At 35.9% G+C, this 27039-nt stretch overlaps 2 protein-coding genes across 16 annotated transcripts in view; one reads left to right on the forward strand and one right to left on the reverse strand.

Moving 5' to 3' along the window:
• Positions 1–27039, forward strand: part of COL8A1 (collagen type VIII alpha 1 chain) — a 531560-nt gene that overhangs the window by 254962 nt on the left and 249559 nt on the right. The window contains exon 1 of one of the 8 annotated variants that reach the window (XM_049105306.1): positions 20445–20511. The exons of the other annotated variants lie outside the window; for them this stretch is intronic. Coding sequence (XP_048961263.1) covers positions 20460–20511 — 52 coding nt within the window. The 5' untranslated portion in view covers positions 20445–20459. Of the gene's footprint in view, positions 1–20444; positions 20512–27039 lie in introns of those variants that run through there. 8 annotated transcript variants of the gene reach the window in all.
• The window catches only part of FILIP1L (filamin A interacting protein 1 like), a 294355-nt gene that overhangs the window by 91125 nt on the left and 176191 nt on the right, over positions 1–27039 (reverse strand). For 3 of the 8 annotated variants that reach the window (XM_025416645.3, XM_049105302.1, XM_025416654.2), the window contains exons 2-4: positions 22826–23078; positions 21932–22105; positions 16203–16381 (exon numbers count right to left, since the gene is read on the reverse strand). In XM_025416645.3, coding sequence (XP_025272430.1) covers positions 16203–16381; positions 21932–22105; positions 22826–23068 — 596 coding nt within the window. In that variant the 5' untranslated portion in view covers positions 23069–23078. The other 5 variants (XM_035710127.1, XM_025416673.3, XM_025416663.3 and 2 more) reach the window with 5 other exon arrangements.

The raw sequence follows: 27039 nt of genomic DNA on the forward strand, positions 1-27039 counted from the left end.
TATGCTTTTTCCAAACTGACTCTGGACACACCTAACATAATGCTTTGTGTGTGCTGTGGGTGCTCTGACAAATTTCCAATGGTGGGTTGAAACTTTTCTGCATAACACATTTTTCTTGGTCTTAGGATGAAGAGGAAACTTGGGGTAATGGCACATGGTCTAGCCCTCAACTACTCATCCTCGACAGAGAATTCCACAGACTTGTCTTTTTCACTCCTTTGTACTTTTGAGTGCAATTTTCTGCCTGAAATATCCTTTCCGTTCTTCTCTGCCTGATGAGTCTACTCAGACATCAAGCTAATTGCTCTCTGATGCGGTGCCTTCCCATTCCCTCCATGAAGAACTAATTAATCCATGTCTCAGATAGGATCCCTGAGTACTCTGTATGCGCTTCAATTGCAGTTCACTTTTACCTACCTTCACACTACTTATGCTTTCTACGGGGGCCTCAGAGACAGAATCTGTATCCTACTCTTTATTTTCTTCCCAGTTCTTAGTTTCATGCACAGTGTTAAGTTAAATGAATGTCAATGAGTGAGCAAATGGATGACAGGTACCCCTTTTTCTTATATAGAACAAAAATGCTCTTTCTCCTTTTCTTCCCTCCAAAATGGTCATTTGCCTTTCATCATTTCCCTTTGGGATATCCCCAATAGCCTATTTCCAAGTCTCTATCCCTTGGTTCCTGAGTATGATTTGGCATTACAGCACCTTCCTATGTAAATTTTAGGAAAACAGCTAACCTATATCATGAGAAATATCCATTATCATTTATAGTTTTATCTTTTTTATGGCTAAACAAAACTGAAAGGATATAACTTGACTGACAGGGATTGCACTGAATCTCTAGATCAGTCTGGGAGGTATTACCATCTTTACAATATGAAGTGTTTTGATCCATAAATATGTGATGTCTTGCCATTTATTAGGTCTTCTTAAATTTCTATTGACACTGTTTTGTAGTTTAAGAGTGCAAGTCTTAAAAAAAAAAAAGAGTGCAAGTCTTCTTTTGTTTAATTTATTCCCAAATGTTTATTTTATTTTTCTTTTTGCTGCTATTATAAATGGAATTGTTTTCTTACTTTAATTTTCAGTTTGCTTGTTGCTACTGTACAGAAATACAAATGGTTTTTGTATATCAATCTTAAATACTGCAACTTTGCTGAGCTCATTTATTAGTTCTAGTAGATTTTTTAGTGGATTTCATAAGATCTTATTACCATTAATATTATCATTCTATTAGTTTAATTGCCAAAGCAAAAGATGTTCAGAGATTGTTCATCTTTCTTAAAAGGCAAAGCACTAGTTTTATTTTGTAGTATTGTATTTGATCTATGCCTAGATCTAAGTTTTTATTGTGACTTTTTTTAAAAGATTTGATTTTTAAGTAATCTCTACACCCAACATGGGATTTGAATTTACAACCCTGAGATCAAAGGCCACACACTGTATGGACCAAGCTAGCCAGTCAGCCCTTTTATGATGATTTTATATGCTACGTTATGTGTTTTATATCTCCTATCTTAATTTGATATTTTGAAGACAAAATTTATTTCATCTGTCAACTGTATGTATTAGCATATTAAAACTTATCTGTTAAGATCTATAGTCTTATTGTAAAATTTAGAGTAGTTTAGAAAAGAAACAAGTTATCTATATAATTTTCTCTGAAAGAAGAAAGTGGCCATAGATGGACAATGACTGACATGTTCATAATAGTTTTACCTTTTATTTTGGTTGATTTCTGATTCTTCAGAAAATATTTAGGGACAATTTGGAATTCATAGATCATGTCCTTCACCTCAGTGGCAGTACTCCATCCAAATAAGCATCATCCCTTGTATTTAGGGAAACATAAAGAAAGTGTATGTCATCTTTTGCTGCATTGATTCATTAGTGGTCATTTTGTTCACTTCATCAGGCAATGTTGCAGATATGTATAATTTTCATTTGAACTACAGGAACTGGTGCTCTTGGATCAAATCCCTGCTTCTTTTGCTTTTACAGCTTTGTTCTGCTAGAGAGCCGAAGGCCTCTGGGGAAGGTGCTAACAAGAACTTGGGTAGGATCTGTAAACCTGACTCTACAAGTGTCAGTGCTGCCCCCCCCCCCCCATCACCACTACAATCTTCTGTGATGTCTGCAGGGTCCTGCATAAAGGCTTCTTTCCTTGTGGGTTTTAGTTTCTTATTATTCAAAAAGCAAAAACACAAAAGTTATCAATGACTGACTTATTTCTGAAAGAAAATTGGAATTAAGAGGCATCTGAAGTCATTGAGAGTCAATTCACTGAACAATGTTTAATAGCCTCCCAAAAAGGGAATATAATCTAACGCCCATATCTAGGGCCTGGCTAAATGAACTGCATCTATAAAATGAAATAATATGCAGCCACTTAAAAAAAGGTAGGAAATATATAGTATGATCTCCTTCATGAATTACTGATACAGGCTTACAATAATTTTTTAGAAAAATGAACAGGAAACTGTTAGCTATGGATTACTTCTGGGGAGTAGGAAGTGAAATGGAAGGAAGGTTTTAATTTTCATTTTATATTTTTCTGTTCATTTTAAATTTTCTATTTTCATGTATTATTTGTTCACTTACTTTTTAGTTATTTCAAACACATATAAAATTAGAGATAATAGCATAATTAACCATCATGTGTTCCTCATGCAGCTTCAATAATTATCAACTCCTGACCAGTCTTGTTTCTTCTGTACCACCCTACTGAAGGTTAGCAGAATATGCCATTCCAAAATATGCCTCTTTGGCATAAGGATTATTTTGAATTGATTATTTTTTTTAATTTTTATTTATTTATGATAGTCACAGAGAGAGAGAGAGAGGCAGAGACACAGGCAGAGGGAGAAGCAGGCTCCATGCACTGGGAGCCCGATGTGGGATTCGATCCCAGGTCTCCAGGATCGCGCCCTGAGCCAAAGGCAGGCGCCAAACCGCTGCGCCACCCAGGGATCCCTTGAATTGATTATTTTGAGAAACAGCAGATGCAGAGGTTCTGAAAACAAGAGTAAAGTTAACCTTTTGTAAGAGAAATTTATACTTATGGGGGAATTCTCTATTTGTAAGAGTATCTTCCTCTCAGTGCCACAAAGAGAAGGATGATTAAATCAAAAGAAGTCTTATCAGTGGAGAAGGCACTAACTTAATTCTGCATAACAGACCTTTCCTTTTGCTTTTTCTGATAACTGTTCTTAATGAGTTGTCCTCCTCCCACCTGTCTTTTGCTTTTAGCTGAAGATGGTATTTAAAGTTCCAGCTCAAGTTATCTTGTAGAGTTACTCATTTTCCCTGGTTATTTCCCATGTATATACTTGAGGCATTCATGTTAATAAACTTCAGTTTAGTTTTTCTCTTGTTAACCTGTCTTTTATTACAGAAGTGCTCATCCAAGAACTCAGAAAGATAGAGGGAAAATTATTTTTCCTCCCCCACACTATGCTCCCACTCTAAATTATTTTGAAGCAAGTCCCAAACATTCTATCATTCTAAAATATTTTCAGACTGAAACATAAGGATTTTTTAAATATACAATACCATTAACACACCTAACTTTAGAAATAATTCTTTCATATTCTGAAATATTCCAGGATACAGATTTTCCTCCTTCTATAGTGTCTTCAAATTAAGATTCAAATAATATCTTCCATTATACTTGATGGAAATGTCTAAATTTCTTTTAACTTATAAATTCCCCTTGGTATTTTCTCTTTGCACATTATGTACATTATTTGTTAGTGGAACCAGATTGTTTGTTACACAGACTTCTCACAATATTGATTTTGCTGGTTGTACCCCTGTTATCATTTTATTTTTAGGGTTTTTTAAAATATATTTACATACATATATTTGATTTTTGAAGAAATTTAATGTTTCTGTATTCACTTATCAGTGTAGAAAAGGTGGGAGGAAGTTCCTATCTATGGGTCAATATAAAAACACTTAGAAGCACAAAGAAGAATAACTCATTTCTATTCTTGCCACCACAGAGCCAAGCATCTTTGGGAGAAGTCTCCACTAAAACCAGCAGCTCCTTTGAAGTCCCTAAAGCTGCTGCTACCAATTACAGTGTACACTTTAGTAACTGTATTTGGAGAGAGTAATACATTTATTTATTCTGTAGATACTAATTGGTCACTCACTATGAGGGGCTAAGGCTACAGAGATAAACAAAACAAGCTGTCTCTGCTCTCATGGAGCTTACACACCAGTGTGTAAGTGGGAAGAAGACAGACAAGAAGCCATGATAAACAGGCTTGTTTGTATCATCTGTATTGTGTCCAGTGCTTATCCTTTTGATTCAGTGTATATCTTCTGTTAGAGTGTCCAAAGAACATTTGTCCATTTGTCCTCTTTCCTCATTTTATATATATATATATATAATATATATAAGTATATATATAATATATAAATATAATATATAAGTATATATATAATATATATGTATATATATGTGTAAGTATATATATAATATATACTTATATATGTATACTTATATATATAAGTATATATATAATATATAAGTATATATATATATAAGTATATATGTATATATATATATACTTATATATTATATCCTATTCTCCAAAGCTGGACTTCTCAAATCTGGCTTCTCCATTTTCTCCATTTCTGGATCAACTGTGTTATAGGATCTGTTTCTTATTTATTGGTGATATTGAAGTGATTTTTTTTTTTTTTTTCCAGAAAGCTGACTAGATGGAGCTTTGCAGGTTCTGAAGGTCTCCACCGTTCCCTTATTGTGTATATCCAGCCTATTCCTCTCATTTGCCTTACCCTGCTGGCCCCAGAAGGCCTTTGAGGTTGAGGACTGCGTCCCTCTCCTTTACCCTTTACCCTTTTAGTTTCAGATATTTTATTTTTATTTTTTTATTTTATTTATTTATTTTTTTAATTAATTTTTATTTATGATAGTCACAGAGAGAGAGAGAGAGAGAGGCAGAGACATAGGCAGAGGGAGAAGCAGGCTCCATGCACCAGGAGCCTGACGTGGGATTCGATCCCGGGTCTCCAGGATCGCGCCCTGGGCCAAAGACAGGCGCCAAACCGCTGCGCCACCCAGGGATCCCCATAGTTTCAGATATTTTTAAATGAAAATAATTAGTAATGAATATCATCAGTTTAATAAAAGCAGAATTTGAGCATTGTTTCTGAAACATTTTAGAATATGGATTCATCTGGATTGTCTATTTGTACATTTAGTCTTTCCACATCCCCATCTTTGAGATAGATCTATATCTATCTATATCTATATCTATATATATCTCAAAGTACAAAGAAACTAACCAAGTTTTTTGGGGTCCTTTGCACAGTTTGCTGGGTTATAAGGGCTCATCTTAGCCATGGTGCAAGAAAAGTTCGTTCTGAAACCACAAATCTCCTTGGATTCCTGAGATTTCTTTCTGGAACTGAAAGTAGGAATTAAGTGACTGCCCCACACATTTCCCTAACAAACAAAATAAGTCTGAAAAAAATGCTGGCCTATTTCAAGGAGTCAGGGAAGCATGTTTCAAGATTAAACTCTTCCAGTTTAAAATTCAGTTCCTGCCATCCAGAGGTTTTTTGTGATGAAGTTTTATCTGATTTGCTCTGCTTTGTTATTATTGAGGCATGACTCACTCAGAATTCAACACAGATGAAAATTAAGGAGTGATTTTTTTTTTCTTTCCAACGTTTTTGTTATTCTGTGCCTCTCACTTTGTTTATTGATAAAAACCTTAGCCCTCAAAAGAATGGTGAAAATAAGCCACTGAATTCTTCTGCATGAAGAAGCCACAGGAGTTCTCCATCTGTGTCTCCATAGATAAACGTGTAAAAGACCATTCATTTAATCTAAATGCTATCCTAACAGCTTAAACTATCATGTTTGAAAGTATGACTGTAGAACAACACATGTGATTCTCTTTTTTCTGTGTTGTTCCCTTGCTATATATATTCCAGTGTCTGTTATGGCATGATATGCCTTGAATGTCATATTTACTCAACAACAACAAAAAAACAGGGCACCTAGGTGACTCAGTTGGTTAAGCATCCGACTTTTGATTTCAGCTCAGGTTTTCTCCCTTTTAAAAAAAAGAAAAATTTCATATATTGAGAGAGAGAAGGTTGGACAAGTGGAGGAGGGGCAGAGGGAAAGGGAGAGGGAGAGAGAGAATCCCAAGCAGATTCTGCATGGAGCCCAACGTGGAGCTCAATAAGGGCTCTATCCCACAACCCTGAGATCATGACCTGAGCCAAAATCAAGAGTCTGATGCTTAACTGACCGAGCCATGCAGGCACTGCTTCTGAAACATCTTCTGAAGAAATATAAGTTACGATTGTTCAGGCATTTCAAATATTTCAAGCTATTACTGGGAAATTCATTAAAATAAATGGGGAAATGGCTGTGGACATAAATGAATCGCATAATAAATAGGAAATGTGAGGAAGTGAGATTTGCAAGTAGAAATTGAGTTAAACAGAAGAAATTGATATGAAATTGTCGCACACTTCAAATCAACTGAATTTTTAGAAGCAGAACTTGACAAAGTAAATTTTGGATTCCACAACGTTAAACAAATCAAACTTGTCAGGACCATGGAAGGCCAGTACTTTAGGTGTTATGAACTATTGTTGAATCTATCATGTCATGGGAAAGGCGAGCAAAGATCCTGGATTTGAACTCTCAAGCTTGGCATGGGATTGATTGTATTAGAGAAAGGAGGGTTCAGACCTTTCAGAGAAAAAGCAAACAGAAACAGTCTTAAGAAATGGGTACACTCCTTCATTGCTAGTAATAATATAAATAATCTATTTATAGAGGACAAATTAGCTACAGTTTTCAGAATCCTTAAAAGGTTCATAACTTTTTTTTAAAAACATTTTATTTATTTATTCATGAGAGACACAGAGGGGGAGAGAGAGAGAGAGAGAGAGAGAGAGAGAGGCAGAGACACAAGCAGAGGGAGGAGCAGGCTCCATGCAGGGAGCCCGACGTGGGACTCGATCCTGGGTCTCCAAGGATCATGCCTTGAGCTGAAGGCGGTGCTAAACCGCTGAGCCACCTGGGCTGCCCAAGGTTCATAACTTTTGACCCACATCTAAGGATTTATTATTCTAAGGGAAGAATTAAGAAGGTGTAAAAATTAATTGAAGTATGAGGCTATTAGTCATAGTGTTCCTTATAAAAGTGAAAGAGTGGAAGGTATCTAAATGCCCACAAGAGGGAATTTGTTAAATAAATTAAGTCTGTATGATATAGCAAAAGTCATACTCTTAAAAATTATGGTGTACAGTTGGTGATTTAGGAGAACATTCATGATGTTTTTATTAGTGACTATAGAATACAAAAACTGTGAAAAGTATGAATTGAGTTATTTTTAGCTTTTTTTGTAGTTAATGTTTCTCCTGTTTTTCAACTTAACAGTTGAAAATCAACAACTTTGAAAATCCCTTTTAAGATCCTTTTTTCCTCCAGTGCTTTGATAAAGGATTTGCCTTCTTTTATACAAATTTGCTCTCTCTGAGACAATCCCAAAGCTCTCAAGCTTTTTCTGCTTTACCTATAAAAACTGACATATTTTTAATATATACTAATCTCCAAAGCTGGACTAAGTGAAGGGAATTAATCCAGAAGCTAATTTATAATAAGATATTGATGTAAAATAATAGATGAAATTATAACAACTTTTCTTTCATCTCAGTCACTTATTCAACACATATTTTTTGTACTTCTTAATACTGTGGACCCTGCAGGGGAAATTGTGAACTAAACAAATCAAATGTAGAGCCTCCCCCCTTACCTGATTGTGGGAATATTTGATTTTTCACAATCATTTTAGGCCAGAAAATGTGATTGTGTGGGGATCTTAAACATTGGCAGGCCAGAGGAGCATTGGAATCTTCTGGTGCACTTAAAAACTGCGATACTACATGAGTTAATTATGCATATATGCTAGCCTGTGCTCTTCATAATATCATTGCATTAACATTTCTGTTTTTTCTAAGCAAAATGATTTCCAAAAGGGGAAAATAGTTCTTGATAGGTTAAAAGAAAAAAAAATTTCTTTGAGCACTGTATTACTCAGCTCAGTGTTACGGTGTTAGATCATTAGGGCATTTACCCTACTCTGAAGGAAAGAAGATATAAGCAGCCCTAGAGAATGATCCCTCTTTTGTGCAGTCTCTGTGTTCTCTGTTGTCATCACACCTATAACACAACATTGCACTGTTTTTATGTCTGTCTCCAATACTGAAGGGTATGCCCCCTTGAAAGCTTTGGTTCATCATCATGTTCTTACCACTCAGTCAGTATTGGTCTAATTAAATGCCTTACTGAAAATAAAAAAAAAAAAATGCCCATAGTGGCACTGAGTATGTAAATAAACTACTTTATAGAAAGGCTGATTTGAAGAAAGATTCTAATGCTTATTATTGAGTACTTCCTCCATATTAGACACCATACTTAGCACTTTCTAAGCATTTTATAATTTAGTAATTCCAAGAACCTATCAGATCCATACCATTTAGTTATAAATAATGAGTAGAAACTGAGATTAAGTAGGTTAAGTACTTTGTTCAAGGTCAAATAGCTACTGAGAGGATGGGACCATGGCTTAGACTTTTGTTATTCTAACTCCAGAGTTTATACTTCTTAACTCCAATAGCCTTACACCCTTCCAAGAAAAGGTTTTTTTGTGCAGTAAAGTTTACTCCTCATTTACTCATCATTTATACCAGGCATCTCTATTGTCATAGCTGGCCAAAGCTGTTTGGCTTTATCTTCTCAAGAGGGAATAATACACTTGCCAGGAAAATTTACCTGCAAGTTATAAATGCAGGATACAGGTTCATTCTCATGTTTCACCTTAATTTCCATTTATGAGGCAGAAATTTCCATTTTGACCTAGTGTAATGACTTCTTTTTCTTTGTATTTTATAGTCCGGTGGAACAGAAGTTTGAGGTTGCCTTTCCACAATCAGTCTTTTGCTTCCTGTTCTGTAGGGCTGTTAAACTAGTAGCTGTGAGCCGGTTGGATGTGTTTATCCAGTGCTTACTGTATGTCCTCCATTCTCCTAGGGTTAAGCTAGCTGTTGAATAATTACAGTCCTTAATATCTTTTTTGTCTGACCTTTGATAATATTGCAACAGTGGTGTCAGTACCACAGACTGAACACTTGAATCTTCTTTGAATCATCTACATACTATTTGTGAGTGTCTTCTCTTTTCAACTGTATTATTATTAAGTCTTAAAATTCTTCTGGACCCTCCACAACACCAAGCACAAAACTTGAGCATATAGTAACAGAAATTAGGGAGAGTAGCACCAAATATATTATCAGGAGAGCTAGCTTCTGGTCTGGCTCTACTACTATTTAGCAGCAAGATGTTGTGATTTCTTATCTAGGACCTGATGGGCTTCACTTTTCTTAATTCAAAAATCTGAAAGTTGGTCTGGATTGTTAGGTCTTTCCTACTTTAAATTCAAGATTCAGAGACTTCTGTAATTTTTTTTCTAGTTACTTGATTGATCAATTCTTTGTAGTAGCATTAACAGGAATAGAAAGGTCGTAAATTGACCTGGATTTGCAAAGATGATACTAAGTTCAGTTTTGAATATGTGACACTGGAGAAGTAGTAGGATGCACCTAAGTCTAGCCATCCTTTAAGAATGGAAATGCAGACTGAGATTTGAAGTTGGTAGAGGTACTGTCATTCTCACTGACCTCTTTTGAAAGTATGAGTCAGAATGATAGGCTTAAAGTAAAAGGTACTTATTTAATAGAGCAATCATAAAACCACAAGTATTTAGATCTAAAAGAGAAACACACATCATACGGTCTGTCCCATTTGTTTTATACATGAGATTGGAGAAATTGAATTTGCCCAAAATTACACACTAGCTACAGATCTAATTTGTAGACCAGAGTCCCCTATGTCTAAGTTCCTGCTTCATCCCTTGCTGTGTTTATTAGGTTTACTCTTTGACTGCTTTGTAGCAAAATACAGTAAATTTACTAATCATTGTACTCCAAATACATGCCTAAAATTATTTATAAAATTTGGTTCAGCTTTCTAGGAGAGAAAAGCAATCAAAACACAGTGTCATTACTGTATCTGAATTTTGACCTCTATAATTAAATGGTGTTATATGAAAAGCACTGAATTTTGTGACATCTGTTGAAAGCTAAGTTATCATGTACAGTCCTAAATTATGTTCAGTACCTTTACGAGGTAATTAATCTCTCTGCATCCCTGCCCAGATCCTATGTTAGGTCTGGGATGTATGAATACTAGGCTGATCACATTGTAATACTCTGTAGAATTGTAATACCAAAGTAAATGTTTGTGGTTGGTCTCCATTTTGTTCGTACAAAGAACTGGATACCCATGATAAAGGTCAAATGGAGATCTGGCATCTATTTCACTACTTGCAAGACATAGTCTGGAGAATATGTAACACATATAAATGCTTGCCAGAAAACTGAAAGGAAATGATTGCATTTGAGTACAATGTATTCTACAACAATAGTTTAGTGTGCATGAAATTTAAAACTGCTGGCTTTCTAAATATGATTTTTTTAAAGTAGGCTTAGTTTATTTATTTTTTAAACAGTATACCCGTTGTGTCATACTTTATGGGATAGTCTTAAAAGCTGAGATTTAAGACCAAAGAAACTAAAAATTCTAATGGCAATAGTTGCAAAATATTGAATTCTCCAGTAGAGTACTCTAGCTTAATGTGTTTGTTGATTTCTCCTGAATGTTCTATTTTCTTGAACATTTCATGTTTTTATGTCATTTTACTGTAATGGTGCCTTTTTTTTCCTATCCATCATGATTGCATAGTACCTTAGAAGCATCTGTATCAAGTCTTAAAGTCTGCATCCCTGTCTCTGCTTTACAAATGCACAAATTAGTCAGGGTTTTATATAGGTGGAAACCACATCTACCTCCTTCACCTAATTATCTTCCGCAAGACCTGGCATGTAGCAGGCAGTTGATTAATTGTTGTTGTTGTTTTGTTTTTTTGTTTTTTGTTTTTTGTTTTTTTTTTTTACTGATTAAATGAATGAATGACATGCAACACACATTAGCTAACTAACTCATTAAACTAACTAAAAAATGAGATAAATTAATACACTCATTCATTTACATATATTTGAGGGAAGTATCCAAGGCCTCTAAAAAGACGATTTGATGCTTTTGACAAAAGCCTATAAAAGTACTCAAATATAGGGATGCCAGGTTCAGTTGGAGAAGCATGTGACTCTTGATCTTGGGGTCCTGCATTCCAGCCCCACGCTGAGTGTAGAAATTACTTACATAAATAAACCTTTAAAAAAAAGTCCTCAAATACCCTCAGTTAACAGGAAGGTCAATATGGCTCAGTTTTTCAGTCACCTTCTCTGATGCCAATCTGCAAAATAGGCCTGTCATAATAGAGAAGGGTTAATGATGGAAATCTTTATAAAGTTTCCTCAGTCAAAGGAGAGGTAGAAGTTCTCTGTTCTTTATTAAAACCTGAACAGCAAAAGGCTTGGCCCAAGGTGTGGTCAAGGCAGCAACCCTTGCTTGAAGCTGGGTCCCTGGTGACTTTCCTCCAAAGACCCTTCTTCCTCTGAGCCACTGTTCTATCTATAAACACTTGGGCAGGACAGGAACAAGAAATTAATTCTACCTGTGACTTCTTCCTCACTGTGTGGCTTTTGAGAAGCCCAGCATTTGAACTCCTGCTTTATAAAGTTAGAATATAAATGCTAACCTATTTAGCCAAGTTATTTATGAAAAGTAATTTAAGGTTTAAAAAAATAATCCATGGGTGAAGCCACATTTTTATACAGAGTTGCCATAACAGTATTTGTTTCCCACTTTAGTGGTTACTTCAAGGCCTGAAATGCAGTAACATGTATGTTTAATATACATGATTTGTTTTTGTATTCTGAGAAAGAATGCGGGGCACCTAGGTGGCTCAGTGGTTGAGCCTTTGCTCAGGTCGTGATCCCTGGGTCCTGAGATGAGTCCTGCTTAGGGCTCCCCACAGGGAGCCTGCTTCTCCTCTGCCTATGTCACTGCCTCTCTCTGTGTCTCTCATGAATAAATAAATAACATTTTAAAAATAAAATAAAAAAGAAGGCATGGTTTCAAAAAAAGGAAACTTTTTCTTTCTTTACAGCCTTTTCCCCCAGTGAAACTGAAAAAGGAAAAAGAAATTATGCAAGCTTTTTTGAAAGTACAAATTTGGCATTTCACTTATGGGAAAATTTTGCAAAATTGTACTGACTAAAAGTGATTTTTGTTTTGGCTTTCCTGTGAAGCCATCCAGAAAGGTCAAAAATTACTGGCATTGCTTTTGTATAAAACATTTCACATAGACTCCACTTGTAATTCAGCCAAGTACATAATTCAGGTCATCAGTGACACACATATCCACACATTGAAGCTGGTCAGTGAACAGAAAGTAGTCATGAAATGTGGATAATATTACCTTACGGGTAGCCCAAACTGCACAGATTACAGCAAAGGAAACTTTGCATTAACATGCTTGGGAATGGTTTCCTGAGTTGATCCCTGCCCCCATCCTCCCTCAGTGGGAAAACCAATTGTTTACTGATTACGACAACGACATCACTTGGCAAACATTTTGGCCTCCACTCAACCTGTGACATCAGTCTCCTTTAGGGTTTTCCACATTTAACAAATTCTCCAAAGAAAATACAGAAATCGAGCCTAAATTTGAAATCCATTATTTCACCCTCTAAGGTCTCTTTAACTTATCTCAATCATGTATTTCATAATTTTTATTTTATTTCCAAGTAGATATTATCCAACACATAACAAGTGTGAAACATTCACGGTGTTTTTTCAGTTTCAATCAGATAGTCCTTTATAGTTATCCGTACCCAACTCCCTTTTTATGGGGGTTATGATATCTTTGTTTCTCTGAACTGAGGGTCACTGATTTGGGAGTGGCTTACATCACTTTGTTTGGGGAAGGAAGTAAACATTATTCTCTGACCCCTTAAGACAAGTTCATCTTGCTTTTGTGAAGAGTGGCTGTGTGCTCAAGAGGAAGTACTCTCGTTAAAGTTAGAAGGACTCACTGATGGTGCACATGTTTTGCCACTTGTCAGAGAATGAAACAAATGAGTGGTATTTCACTCTTATGTAAGCACCTCCTCTGTGTATATTTACCTGGAATTATTAGTTTTCCCCACTTTGTTTTGTTAGGTGGGTTTCATGTACTATTTTGATGCAAATGGCCCAAAAGCAGATGGAAATCCTGAGGCCCAGAGTCTCCCTGTTGAAGGCAGGGGAGCAGAAAGGACCAGTACGACAAGAGAGCCAAGATATGGGAGTTGTGATGTTGTAGGTGAAGAATTGTCTGTGTATCATGTGAGTTGAGAATACACTTAACATTCTCATATCCAAAGAGTTCCATCTGGAAGCTGTTCCTTGGCAAACAGAAATAGGTGAATATTCTCATATCTTCTGGAATGGCTGCTACACAGGGAATGAGAATCACCTCTGGTCACTTTTTCCTATTTTTGGTAATGGTATGTTCACTTTCATTTTTCTTTAAGACAAAGAAACTTTGTGTTCAAAGGCTAAAAATCATGATCTTTTAAATTCTTCCCCGTAAACCCCTTCGATACCGTAGACATGCTGTTCTTAATTTATTGATCCCATAGGGTACAATTTACATTTATCTCACTGTTTTCCTTTTCCTCTAGCCCACGGCCTTTATTCCCACTGAATTTCTGTTCCCATTTCTCAGTGTCATTCTTTTTGCTCTCCTTTGGTTTAAATAATCTTCATCATCTGCCTCCCAGCATTATAGTATTACTATTGGATAGTCTTCCTAAGCCTTCCACCAGAAGATAGTGAGATACAACAATGCATATTAAAACTGTACCTCAGACAGCCCTCCACATACCTACCCTAAATCCATATCATCTTGCCTTCTTTGTTAATGTGGTAAGCCCCCTGGGCAGGGACAACCAATACCTCTTTGTTCTATGGCAGGCAGCACTCTAACCATGGTCAGTAAATGTTCATAATAATGAAAGATGAAAGGAAGTGTCTGTGTTCAGCAAGTTAGTGCCAAATAAGTGTGGAGGCCAAATGAGGCCATGGGTGCCAAACCACAGGGGTTCGAAATAATATTTAATATAACATTGTCTCATTGAATAACAAATCTTACATTGTAATGTCTGAGTCAAATCTTCCCTTGGTGCCAAACTTCTCATCCTCCTTTAATCTTCTCCTCAAGATATTTCAAGTTCATGAGGCTCAAGGTAACAAGAGCCTCCCCCACCCACCCCCAATGTACTGAGTAGAAAACAAACTTCCTGGTGAATGTGGAAAAAAGTAACTGGATGTAAGGGCCATGGATTCTCTGGGAATCTGACCAAGTGTCTACTATAAAGTGCATTGAAAAGAGATGATAGTTTGCCATTAACCTAGCTATCGTGTAACTCCAGTTACCTAGCTAAAATATGAATTACAAGTAGTTAGAAAAAGCAGCTAAGACTACTAATATTTTAGAAAACAGAGGTCAGTAATTATTTTTTTCTGCATTTTTCTGGATTGTTAGAATGCAGCACCATTAGCTCTGTAACTCATAAAAGAAGTATATATTTCACAAGTGAAATGACAGTTCAGTATAATTCGACATTGCAAAGATTGGTTATTTCCTGTCTTTATATTATCAATATAGAGCCTTAATTGTCCTTGTATTTCACGTGGAAGTTCATACCTTCTAAGTGATTCAGAACAGAGGGGCAAAAGGGAGCAAAATAATCTGCCCTTCATATGATTATAAAATGTTTACCACCCAATCTCCTTTTTTGCAGCCAAGCTTCTCAGAATAATCACATTTTAAGCTTCTACATTCTCATTTCTTATTTATTTTTCAAAGCCTTGTGATTTGGCTACTGCCCTCACTATTTTATTGAAAGAGCTCATTAAGTTTCCCAGTATCTTCCTTGTTGCTAATTCCTGGGACATTTTCTTCTCTGCTTCTGTATTATTTGGTGGTATTTGACTACTCACTCTTTCTGAAAATTCTTTGTTTGGTTTCTTTGCTTTCTTTTTCTTCTGATACTTCTAACCCTCTACCATTCTTTCTCATCTTCTTTCCTTGATCCCTTTTTCTCCAGGAAACAGCCAGCCATTGATTTTTCTAGAATTCTCTTCTCAGAATTCTCTCTCCTCACCACACCAACACTCATAGCTTTAGCTGTCACCAGCAGATCCACACCACCCTAACATTTCCAAACCTATACTTCCAACTGTATGTTGTCTGTTTAGATATATCATTCCCCTCACTGGACACTGGAATACACCAGGTATCTCATACTCAACATGTCTAAAACAGGACATGCCCCTACTTTTTAACCATCTTCTTCACCACAAAAACCTGTACACCATTCCTATATTTTGTATCTTGGTGAATAGCCAGGAGTGCTTCTCAAAACTTCTTGTGTTGCTTCCTCTGCTCTCCAGTCTCATTAGTCACTCATTAGTATTTACTGTACATCATAAATATTTCTTGTTCATACCCTCTTCTAACCCCAAAGTCCATTGGAATATATACCCTCCCCAAATCTAAACCTCCTATCTTTACTCCAGGTTGCCTTAATGGTTCTTCAAGAAAGCATACTGATCAACTTGTTCCTCTTCTCACAACTTGTCATTTGCCCCTTCTTGCCAACAGTATAAAATCCAGCTACTTGTAGCTAGCCTTTCCTTTTCTTATCCTGCAATTACAGTCTATACTGTAATAATGTGTAGTTCCTCGCTACCCGTACTATTTTCTTACCTCCATGCTATGACACTTATTTCTGTCCCTGCCTTGTATATAATTTCCATTCTTGTTTGCACAGGGACTAGATCCCTGAAATCTCTCCTCTGTGCGGCTTTCACGGGGCACTCCCTTGGAGAATTAGGTGCCCAACATTTATGTTTCCATAGTTTTTATCATACCTGGTTATTCTTGCATTATCTTGAAATTATCTTTAAACATGTCTTTTCCTCACCCTGGACCATGAGATCTTTAAGAGCAGAAGCTGTGTCATATTCATCCTTGTCTCCCTGTATCTCTAGTACAATGTTGAACCCATAATGAAAGGTTACTAAGAGTTTGCAGAATGAATCATTGTCTTGTCCAAAGTAGCCTTACCTTTCACATTCCTGTTCTAGTAAGCTTATGAATTCATCACTCTTCTCCATGTATTCTTTATGTTTTCTCTTTTCTTCCTCCAATTCCAGGATAGTTTGCCTATGGGATTTTTCTGCCATTAAAAGCTGTTCCAGGATTCGTCTATGAGATTCTTTATGTTTTTCCATTACTTTGTCCAACTGCAAAATAAAATACATTTATAGTGTGTTAACTGCAAACCTTTCATAATACTGCCATCTTTCATTCACTGTTTTAGAAATGTCTAAGTTTTGACTAAATAATTTGGCAGTGAGTTTCTAATCTTTTTTGTTTTTTATCATTACTCTTTCCAAGTGACACTTTTTGGTGCATTTCAATGCAAATGTAATCTTTTTATTGTCATTTTTCCCCCAGAGAGAATAATTGATGCCTATGGAGATATCAGAATAATCTCCCCATATCCCTTTTCTGACATTTCCCCCTCTCTCCAGAAAAACCTTGTCAGAGGAATGACAAAAAATCTTTGCATAATGTTTGATTCTGAGGCAGCCTAACTGCTCTCCTGCCCCAACCCTTCCCTAAAGTAGACCTATTGAATCCCGTGGTCTGTTTTTCATCATATTATGCATCAAGGTGTGTGCATATTTTTAAAATTCTTATTATTAATTCTGTGTTGGTTATGTAGTATTAATGTGAACAAATGTCAATACCAAATCCTTTCTGGTTTCTGTGGCCTATTTATATCTATATTATAAAATGATCACCCTGTGCCTGACTTATGTGTTTGTCTTCCCTACTAGAGTATGAACTCCCTGAAAACAGGGCCTATATTTGTTTTTTTTAAACTTGTTAGTATCTACATAAAAAAAAAAAAAACAGTGAAATCTTGACATTTGCAACAACATAGATGGATATAGAGAGATAATGTTAAGTGATATAAGCCAGTCAGAGAAAGACAAATACCACATGATTTCACTTATACATGGAATTTAATAAACAAAACAAAAAGGAGAAAAAAGGAATAAACCAAAAAACAGACTCTTAACTATAGAGAACAAACAAAGGATTACCAGAGGAGAAGTTGAGGGGGTAGGGATGGGTGAAATAGGTGAAGGGGATTACATGTGCATTTGTCTTGTTGAGCACAGAAATAAATCCATGCTTATAGAGTCAATCTATAACAAAGGAGGCAAGACTAGACAATGGGGAAAAGACAGTATCTTCAACAAATGGTGCTGAGAAAACTGGAGAGCTATATGTAGAAGAACAAAACTAGACCACTTTCTAATACCATACACATGCACACACACACACACATGAGGAAAACCTCAAAATGGGTTGAAGACCTAATAGTAAGACCTGAAACCATAAAACTCCTAGAAGAGGACACAGGCAATAATTTCTTTGACATCAGCTATAGCAATATTTTTCTAGATATGTGTTTTATGGCAAGAGAGACAAAAGCAAAAATAAACTTGGGACTACATCAAAATAAAAAGCTTTTGCACAGTGAAGGAAACCATCAACAAAACAAAAAGGCAACCTGCTGAATGGAAGAAGATATTTACAAATGATATCTTTGATAAGGGGTTAATATTCAAAATATATAAAGAACGTATACAATTCAACACACACACACAAAAAAAGGTAGGGGGCAATCACATTGGAAAATGTGCAGAGGGCCTGAATAGAAATTTTTCCCAAAAAGCCATTAAGATGCCCAACAGACACATGAAAAGGTGCTCAACATCATTAATTGACAGGGAAATAAAAATCAAAACCACAATAAGTTATCACCTTATACCTGTTAAAATGGATAAAATAAAAAAAGATAGGAATAAGTGTTGACGAGGATGTAGAGAGAAAGGAACCCTCATGCTCTGCTGGTGGAAATGTAAATTGGTACAGACACTGTGGAAAACAGCATGGAGATTCCTCAAGAAATTATAAATAGAAATACCATATGATCCAATAATTCCACTACTGGGAAAACAAAGACACTAGTTCAAAAGGATATATGCACCCCTATGTTTATTGCAGCATTATTTACTATTATTTTTAGCCAAGATACGAAAGCAGCCTAAGTGTCCATTGATAGATGAATGGATAAAGAAAACGTGGTGTATGTAGTGTGTATGTGTATGTGTGTGTGTGTGTAAAAGTCTATGGTGAGATACTATGCAGTCATAAAAAGTGATGAGGTGTTTTTGTTTGCTTTGTGTGTGTGTGTGTGTGTGTGTGTGTGTGTGTGTGTGTGTTTTGTTTTGTTTGTTTGTCTTTTGGTCATTTGCAACAACATGGGTGGACCTAGAGGGTATTATGCTAAAGGAAGTAAGTCAGACTGAGAAAGACAAATACCATAAGATTTCACTCATATGTGAAATCTAAAAAACAAAGCAAATGAGTAAACAAACAATAAGCAGAATCAAACTTATAAATACAGAGAATACACTGATGGTGGCCAGAGGGAAGGGTGGTAGGGGGATGGGCAAAAATGGGTGAGGAGGAATGGGAGATATGTAATAAATAAGTCATAGGATAAAAGCTACAGCATAGGGAATATAGTCAATATTTTGAAAGTGTGTATGGTGACAGATGATAGGTACACTTGTGGTGAGCGTAGTATAACATATGGAGATGTTGATGCACTCTGTCATACACCTGAAAATAATATAACATTGCATGTCAACTATACTCAAATTGAAAAAAAAATGTTTTAAAGACCTTGTCTTTTTTCCATGTTTATTTACCGTCCATCATGATTTCTTTCATGTCAGGTAATTTTGGAGTGGCTATGGATATTTTGGGGGTGTTGATAACAGGAAATTCATTTGGCTTCACACTTTATGTGTAGGCCAGCTATTGCTAGCCATCTTGGTGTAGGAAATGCCAGTTTACCCAGCTATTGTCAAATAAAGGTGAAAGGCCAGAGATTATATCCCAAAATGAATATGTCCTTTGGTTCCCAGTACTGGAAGTTTGTGGATTGACAGAAGAAAGGTTCAAGATATATGGAGCCAGAAGCTAGTCAATGAAAATTTCCCTTTTAGTTCCTGGCTTCAGAATTTCTAGTTCTATGTAAGCTCATTACTTTCATGTAAGCTCATCCATGTATTAAAAAGTAGGTTAGGTAGTTTAACATTTTTATGTACTTTTTAGTGATGTAATTTCATTGGATTTGTAGCCCACGATATTACTGAAATGGAACTCCTTTATGGTCTACCTGACTAATCCATATTCATCCTCTGGATTTGGAGTTTTCTGATTCATCTAAATTTGATCTTCCATTATGCTTTTTTGTATAAAAACTAAATTATACAGTTGCTTAAAATAAGTACTCGAAGAGAGATAGTGCTTTATGGTTTTCACCATAGAAATCAATATTCTGTGTAATTGTATACTTGTTTGTATGATCATTTGTTGTCTGTCACTCTCTTAGACCATAAACACACCAAAGACAGGAAGCACAACATTTTTATTCATCATCTCTTCAGTGAACATTAAATAAAAGAATAAAATGAAATTTAAAAGCTAAATTATACAGTTGCTTAAAATAAGTACTCTAAGAATTGCCCTTAGGTGATGCTAAAAAGGTATGCAGATTCTTTTATTGTGGTATCTTGATAAATCCAAAATGTTGTATTTTCCTTCCTACTTTTTTGGAAGACTAAGAATATGTTAGGCAATTAACTTAGAATCTTATTTTAAGGTAACCTCTAATATAGAACCCTAGGTTTGAAAGGAATAGGAGGTTAAAACTGTTGTAGTCGCTGAGTTCTTACATCTTTTCCTTTCTCTTGACAACCCAGCTACCCCCTCACCCCATTCCTATTCTCTGTTCTAGCTCACAGGCCTCTATCAGTCTTTCATCTTAAGTCAGTGTTCCTACCATATGATGTAACTGAGAACAATTAGGTCTTCTATGCTATTTTGCCCTAAGAATAGATAAGTTCCCTTTAGTTTACCATAGAAATGGTTGAAATTTTTACATTTTTCAAAAAATAACATTGTGAAGAAAATAAAAGTTCAGGGGATATTAACACCCCAGGGTGGGAAAAAGCAAAAGAAGACTAACTATTTAGCATGCAGATCCTTATCCTGCTATAACTTGGGTACAGCCGTGGATGGTCTCAGTGGGAATGCTGTCTGGGGAATCCTATATAAAACTCTTACTGTTTATCCTCTGGGTACTTTCCTTTCCCCCCATTACTTCCTAGATAGAAGAAGAGGTTAGACAACTGGATTCTTGGATACGTTGAGTTATGTGGGCTTCAAGGAATGGATAGACTGATAGCTAAGGAGAGAAAAATCTATAAGGCAGAAGTAAAAGGTAAGAGAAGGAAAATGGACACATCATAGAAGTGGGAATGTGAGACATGTATGTGTGTAAAGGAGTATGGATGTGTGTGTTAGAGTAATCAAATAAGACTGAATTTGCAAAGGACTAAATTATAGGTAACTTTCAGGGACAAGCATTTGTAAAGAGGGTATTTCCAGTTTTGCATGTGTGCAATAGAATTATTTTGAAACTAAAACTTTTCCTAGTGATTTTAAACAAGTTTGGAATCATTCTGTTCATTTCACACTGAGGTATTGAGGCGTTGTGCCATTTGTGGAGTTTTGATTCAGTGATCATCAATTTGCATTTGCATTTATGTGAGTTGGGGAATTTGTGCCTAATGCTGTTTCACAGTCACTATGTTGGGAGCCAGGATACAGTTTTAACACTATTAACTTGAATGCAGCTTCAGCTCCTCTTTCTAAAATTTGGATTAAAGTGCAAGTCAACAGACTTTGGGTGGTCTCATCCTTAACCCCTCAGAGAAGCAGATCCATATGACCAAACTCCTTCACAATTTGGCAGGACAGTAGTCTTCTCTCATGAGACACCCAAGACAAGAATAGCAAGGACATTAGAGGTCAGTCCTGAGGTAAGTTGCCAGAACTTATGTGGGGGAAATTTGTCTAAAAGTTGCTTTCAGTCTCCCTAGCCTTAACTCATGCTCCTAGTTGTTTCCTTTTTATAAAAATGAAAAATTATGAAATTTTCCATTGAGGTCTCAGAGGAAAATAGAAGAATAAAATAAGGATGCCAGAGAGTTTTAGAAATGTCAGCAAGTAAAAGAGCAGTACCTCATCCTTGCGTGGCGGTGGCCGTGTTGAGACTTTTCATCTTTGCTCTTGTCATTGATGAGGGAAGGATCTTTGCTGTCATTAAACTTTGGAAGGAAAAAGAGGATAGCACTCATCTAAAATATATGTTTTCTGAAACTCCATTCCTTGGACAGTTCTTCAGATCATTTCCATTCATGCTCAGAATTTCTATGACATAATACCTCCGTGTTTTTAAAGAAATTAACCTCTATGCTTCAGCTTTATCTGGTTTTTATTATAGTGTGTATAGCTTCAAGTTCCCACATGTGCCATCTCTTGTGTTTGGGGGGGGGGGCGGGGCAGTGTCTGTGTCTCTGTGTATGTGTGAGAGAGAAAAATCTCTTGTATTTGTCAGCTTTTAGTCTGATGTCACGAAACAGACCTAGCAGAAACATCCTAGCTATGATTTGTTCTCCTTTTCTTTCCTGTAGATCATATAATATTTATCTACCTTGGGTAGATTTTAGATTGTGAGAACATAAAACTGTAAGTAATCAAAAAAGAATTATATGTCATGCTCACCTTCTAGGCCTAGTGCTTGGCTGCCTAGTGAACTTTTCCACCTTCCTGGTGCACACCCCTGATGTGATACATACCTCATTCATTGGTTTTTCATAGATGTCTTCCTGCCAAGGGGCAGATTTTGCTTGAAAAGCATCTCGCTGGAGAGCCTCTAACACCTTTTTTGGAGTGACAAACCCATACTGAGCTTCCAGCAAAGCCAAGTCCATTTTTTCAGCCTTTAAAATGCCTATGACTTCATCTCGAGCCTGTAGGAACAAAAGCCATTTCAGAAAGCTTGCTTTATCTACCCGCGGTTTCAGAAAGTGATTTCTTCTGAGAGTTGAGTGCTTTTTTCTTCTATTTCACATATAAACAAATCAGTTATTTATAGCACCTTTTACAAAAGGCAGTAAAATTATGTCCCTTCATCCTTCTTTTAATCTAATCACACATTAATAATGTTTTAAACATAATTACTATACAACATTGCGGGGACCCAACATTTTTTTCTTGTTTGACAAGTAGATAATATGTTACCCTTCAGTGCACTGACATTTGCATTTTGGGGAGAAGGAAATAAGATTCTCCTATATGTGTAGGAGCCGGTTTTAGTTTTTTATGTAGGTTAATAATGGTAGGGCAAGTCTAGGAGCCAATTTACATGGTATATAAAAGTGCCTGTTGTTATTTAAGCCAATCTAGAAGTCACTGTTACTCATACATGCCTGTGCACTGAAGCTCAAGAGCAGCATGGGCAGAGGATGTGATCTTTCTCATGATGCATGCCATTTGTATGTCATAATGACAGCCCTTTCAGATATGATTAATTGCCCTTTCAGTTAGCAGAAGAGAATTCCGTCTCTGTGTACTTTTTTTCATGTACATACAGGTATGAACCATAGATAATCTATTTCCATGGCAGCATACACACCAAATTCACAAGGAGCCTTCTCTTTGAACGTGGGGATAATTCTAACCCAGCTGACCTGCAGTTCTCCTTCCAGAATGCTCAGAAGAAATAATAGGTCATCTCTTGAGAGGTCTTCTCCATGGTGACTGATACCACTCTGTGACTTAGGACAGGGAAGAATGGCATCTGACTCACTGGTGGGGTCTTTGTCTTCCTGTCTCTGTTTCATGTCCTCAGGCCCTTGGAACCCATGGCCTTTACTGTGTCTTGGAAATTGCTTTTGGGCTGAGCCCTCTGTGTCACTGCTTCTGGAACGCATTCTTTAAAGCCTGGAAAGAAGGAAAACAATTTGTACCTCTTAATGGAAGTGGAGTTTTAATAAGGGCACCTATTACTACTTTAACAGGTCTGCACTCTTGGTGTATTTGCCGCAGCCAAGACTCGATCTTTCTGAAGTCTACAGCAGAAAACAGTATTAGCAGATTCATAAATCACAGTTTTATTTACACTTCTGTTTTTAAAATCAACATTTTAAAAAAGGTGTTCTGCTTTTATTAAAGCCACTTATGTCCATGGATAAACAGACTATATTTGAACTTCATCCACCCAGTATTTCATGTCAGGGATCCAGGTCATACCTCTGACCACAGCCTAAGTGTTTACTTAAGATTTACTTAACATAGTTGTAAAATGATAAATTTGCTTATTGTTCTAACTTTCTGCAGATTCCCATTATAGTATTTCCTTTGGAGGCTTAAACAATTTTTTGAAATTTCTTAGTCTTTGGTATTTTAAAATAGAAACATCAGAATTACTGCTAAAAAATACTTTGGCTTACTTTGTTTTGACAACAAAGTCTAATATTAAAAGAATGAAGGCTTGGTCCTTGGCTAGCTGTATTCCTAACATTCTGCTAAAATTCCAGATCTATCCTTAGGTATGTCAAGGATGTATAGTTAGGACACTCATCTCCAAATAGGGACAATCCTGCCTATAATAGTTGGCCATTATAGAAACAATTTAAAATAAATTCATATTTGAGGGATACATTAGCTCACATCTGATTATATAATTATCCAAATTAAGTTATAATAGCAAGAAGAATTATTCCACCTTTGAGATTTTTAATGTAAAGACAAATATCAATTGAGCTTATAGTCTACTTCAATGATGTACAGATTAACTTTATGCCTAAAATCTTGAAACTTTTATCATATTAGTGCCTTGCTTTTAAGTTATAATAATATATCTTTTTCCCCCAAACATTATATAACAAACAATATTTCTTTAAAAAAATAATATTTCTGGGGTACCTGGCTAGCTCGGTCAGTGGAACATATGACTCTTGATCTTGGGGTTGTAAATTCAAGCCCCACATTGGGGTAGAGATTATTTAAAAATAAAAATATATATATTTTTTAAAAAACAGTATTTCTTTTAAAGATCTGTAGAACTAGGGCAGCCTGGGTAGCTTAGCAGTTTAGCACTGCCTTTGGTCCGGGGCATGATCCTGGAGACCTGGGATCAAGTCCCACATCGGGACTACATGAACCACTACATGCTACCACACAAATTCATAAAATCTTAATTTACTATATACATTAGAAAACAGTTTTTTAACGTATTCTTTACGTTTCCCACCCCAACAAAAGTAACCATCTTGAATTTGATGTGTATGTGCCCATACATGTTTTTACACTTTTTTGAACATGTATATATATGTGTGTGTATGTGTGTGTATATATATATATATATATATATATAGCTGAGCACTATATAGTATTGCTTTGCGTATTTTCAAACCTTAATGTAAATAGCATATTGAATGTATATTTATTGAATGTATATTACTAAAGCGTGCTTTTTTATTCTGTATTTTTGAGATTCTTCCTTGTTCCATTTTACTTTATACATTTCAATTACTTACAGTTTTTCGTTATATAATTAATTCACCATTTACTTATACATATAAGTACATATACTGTCAGTGGATATTTAAAATCTTATACATTTTACTTATACATTTTAAGATTTACATTAAATGATTTACATTATAAATATATACATTTTAATGTATAAATCAGTTTACTTTTTTTTTCACTACTAGTAAAAATGCTGCAATGAGCATCACATTTTTTTCCTGTGTACATGAATTTCTCCGGGAATATTCTTTAGGACATAGGAGCGGGATTTGGGGGCTGCAGAGTATGTGTTCCCTCAGCATTACTAGGGATTATTGCTCCTCTAAGTGGACTACCAATTGACAGCAGAGTATTAGAATTCTCTTTGCTCCATATTTTTATCATCTCTTCCTATTAATGACTATAGTTTTTCCCATTTTGTTAAATGAAATGATATCTGACTTTTTAATTTTCATCCTATAATTTTTTTTAAGATTTTATTTATTTATTCATGAGAGATGCAGAGAGAGAGAGAGGGAGAGACACAGGCAGAGGTAGAAGCAGGCTCCATGCAGGGAGCCTGATGTGGGACTCGATCCCGAGTGTCCAGGATCACACCCTGGGCTGAAGGCGGCGCTAAACCGCTGAGCCACTGGAGCTGCCCTCATCCTATAATTTTTAGTGACATATGATCCTTTTTTTTGTCAAAAGGCCACTTGTGTTTCTTCATAAATTGTTTACTCATGATCTTTGCTCATTTTTCTTTTGTATTGGTTGTCTCTCACAGATTGTAAAAATTCATTACATATTATATACAATTACCATTTTGTTGATTTTTTTTGTTTTGTTATTTATTATCTTTCTGGTCTATAGCTTGCATTTTTACTTTATTGTATTTTATGGTCTAAAAATTTTATATTTTAATACATAGATTTATCAGATTTATCAATTTTTAAATTAGTTTTTTTTTTCTTATAATTTGCATTAGAAACCAAACCTTGATCAATGGCAATATAAAAGAGTGTGAAGACCACAGACTCTAAGACCATACTGCCTAAGTTCAAATTCCTACTCCATTATTTATTGGCTATAAAACTTTGGGCAAGTTACTTAATATCCCTGTGCTTCACTTTTCTCATCTGTAAAATGGGGATGATAGTAGTAGAATGTTTGTAACTTAAAGTTGCTATGAGGATTACATGTCAACATATGTCAATGTTTGCAACATAGCTAGTACAAAATTAGCACCCTAAGTAAACATTATGTTTTATTATTAATATTAACTTTATTTTTCCCAAAAATTGGACAGTGAATCTGTATTACCTTAAAAAATTCAAGAAGAAAAGCAAGTATATTGGATTATCTCTTTCATCTAATGAGATGTAAGGTATCAATAGAGAAAGAAAAAAAAGATTGAAAGAATAGCTTTGCGTCTTTGCTGGGTACTCTAAGAAGTGATTCTCACCAGGGGCACCTGGGTAGCTCAGTGAGTTACCATCAACTCCTGATTTTGGCTCAGGTCATGATCCCAGGGTTGTGGGATTGAGCTCCATGTCGGGCTCCAATCTTAGTGGGCAGTCTGCTTAGGGATCCTCTGTCTTCCTCTCCTGCTGCCCCTCCCTCAACTCCAGGGTGCTCACACTCACAAGCTCTTTCTCTCTCTCTCTCTCAGATAAATAGATAAATCTTAAAAAGGGAGAGAGAGAGAGAGAGAAGTGATTCTCACTAGTCCCAAATTGCCCAAATTGCTGGCACCACTTAGGAGACCTGAGTGTAAGAATAGTTTGTTTCTAAAGGACTTCAGAGTCCTTTAGAATAGCGTAAGAATAGTTTGTTTCTTCAGGATTTCAGAGCCAGCCAGCTAAGCCTTTGTTCATCTCTCCAGCCATCCTTCAACAAGCATTTACTGAAAGCCCACTGTGTGTCATGCACAAAGTTGCTTTATTTATGGTGTGGCTCCTTATTCCCCTTAATACAAATGATACACTTTTACTTGAAAGGTTTATAGAAATAGTTCCTAAAACTGGGGTTATGAGAAGTGCTCTGCACTAGACAGAAGTCAGACGAAAAGAATTCAGTCACAAATCAGCTGTGGGGCTTAGTTAAGACATCGACCCTCTATGAGCCCAGCATGCCTATTTGCGAAGTAAGGGAGATGGAGAGGTGATCTTTGGGACCCTTCCCTCTATGACATATAATAATTCTTGCCAGTGTGCCTTTCTTCTAGCATAGGCTATCAATAGAATATTTAGAAGAGATGGATTTGTGGATCTTCATCTTATAGAAATCCACAGAAATCTAAATGTTACATGTGGATGTACAATAAACCTGGTCTGATGATTTCCTTGTACAATAAACCAAGAAAGAGATTATAGGTAAAAGACAGGTC

Source organism: Canis lupus, chromosome 33, assembly GCF_003254725.2.
Source record: "Canis lupus dingo isolate Sandy chromosome 33, ASM325472v2, whole genome shotgun sequence".
Taxonomy (NCBI): Eukaryota; Metazoa; Chordata; class Mammalia; order Carnivora; family Canidae; genus Canis; species Canis lupus.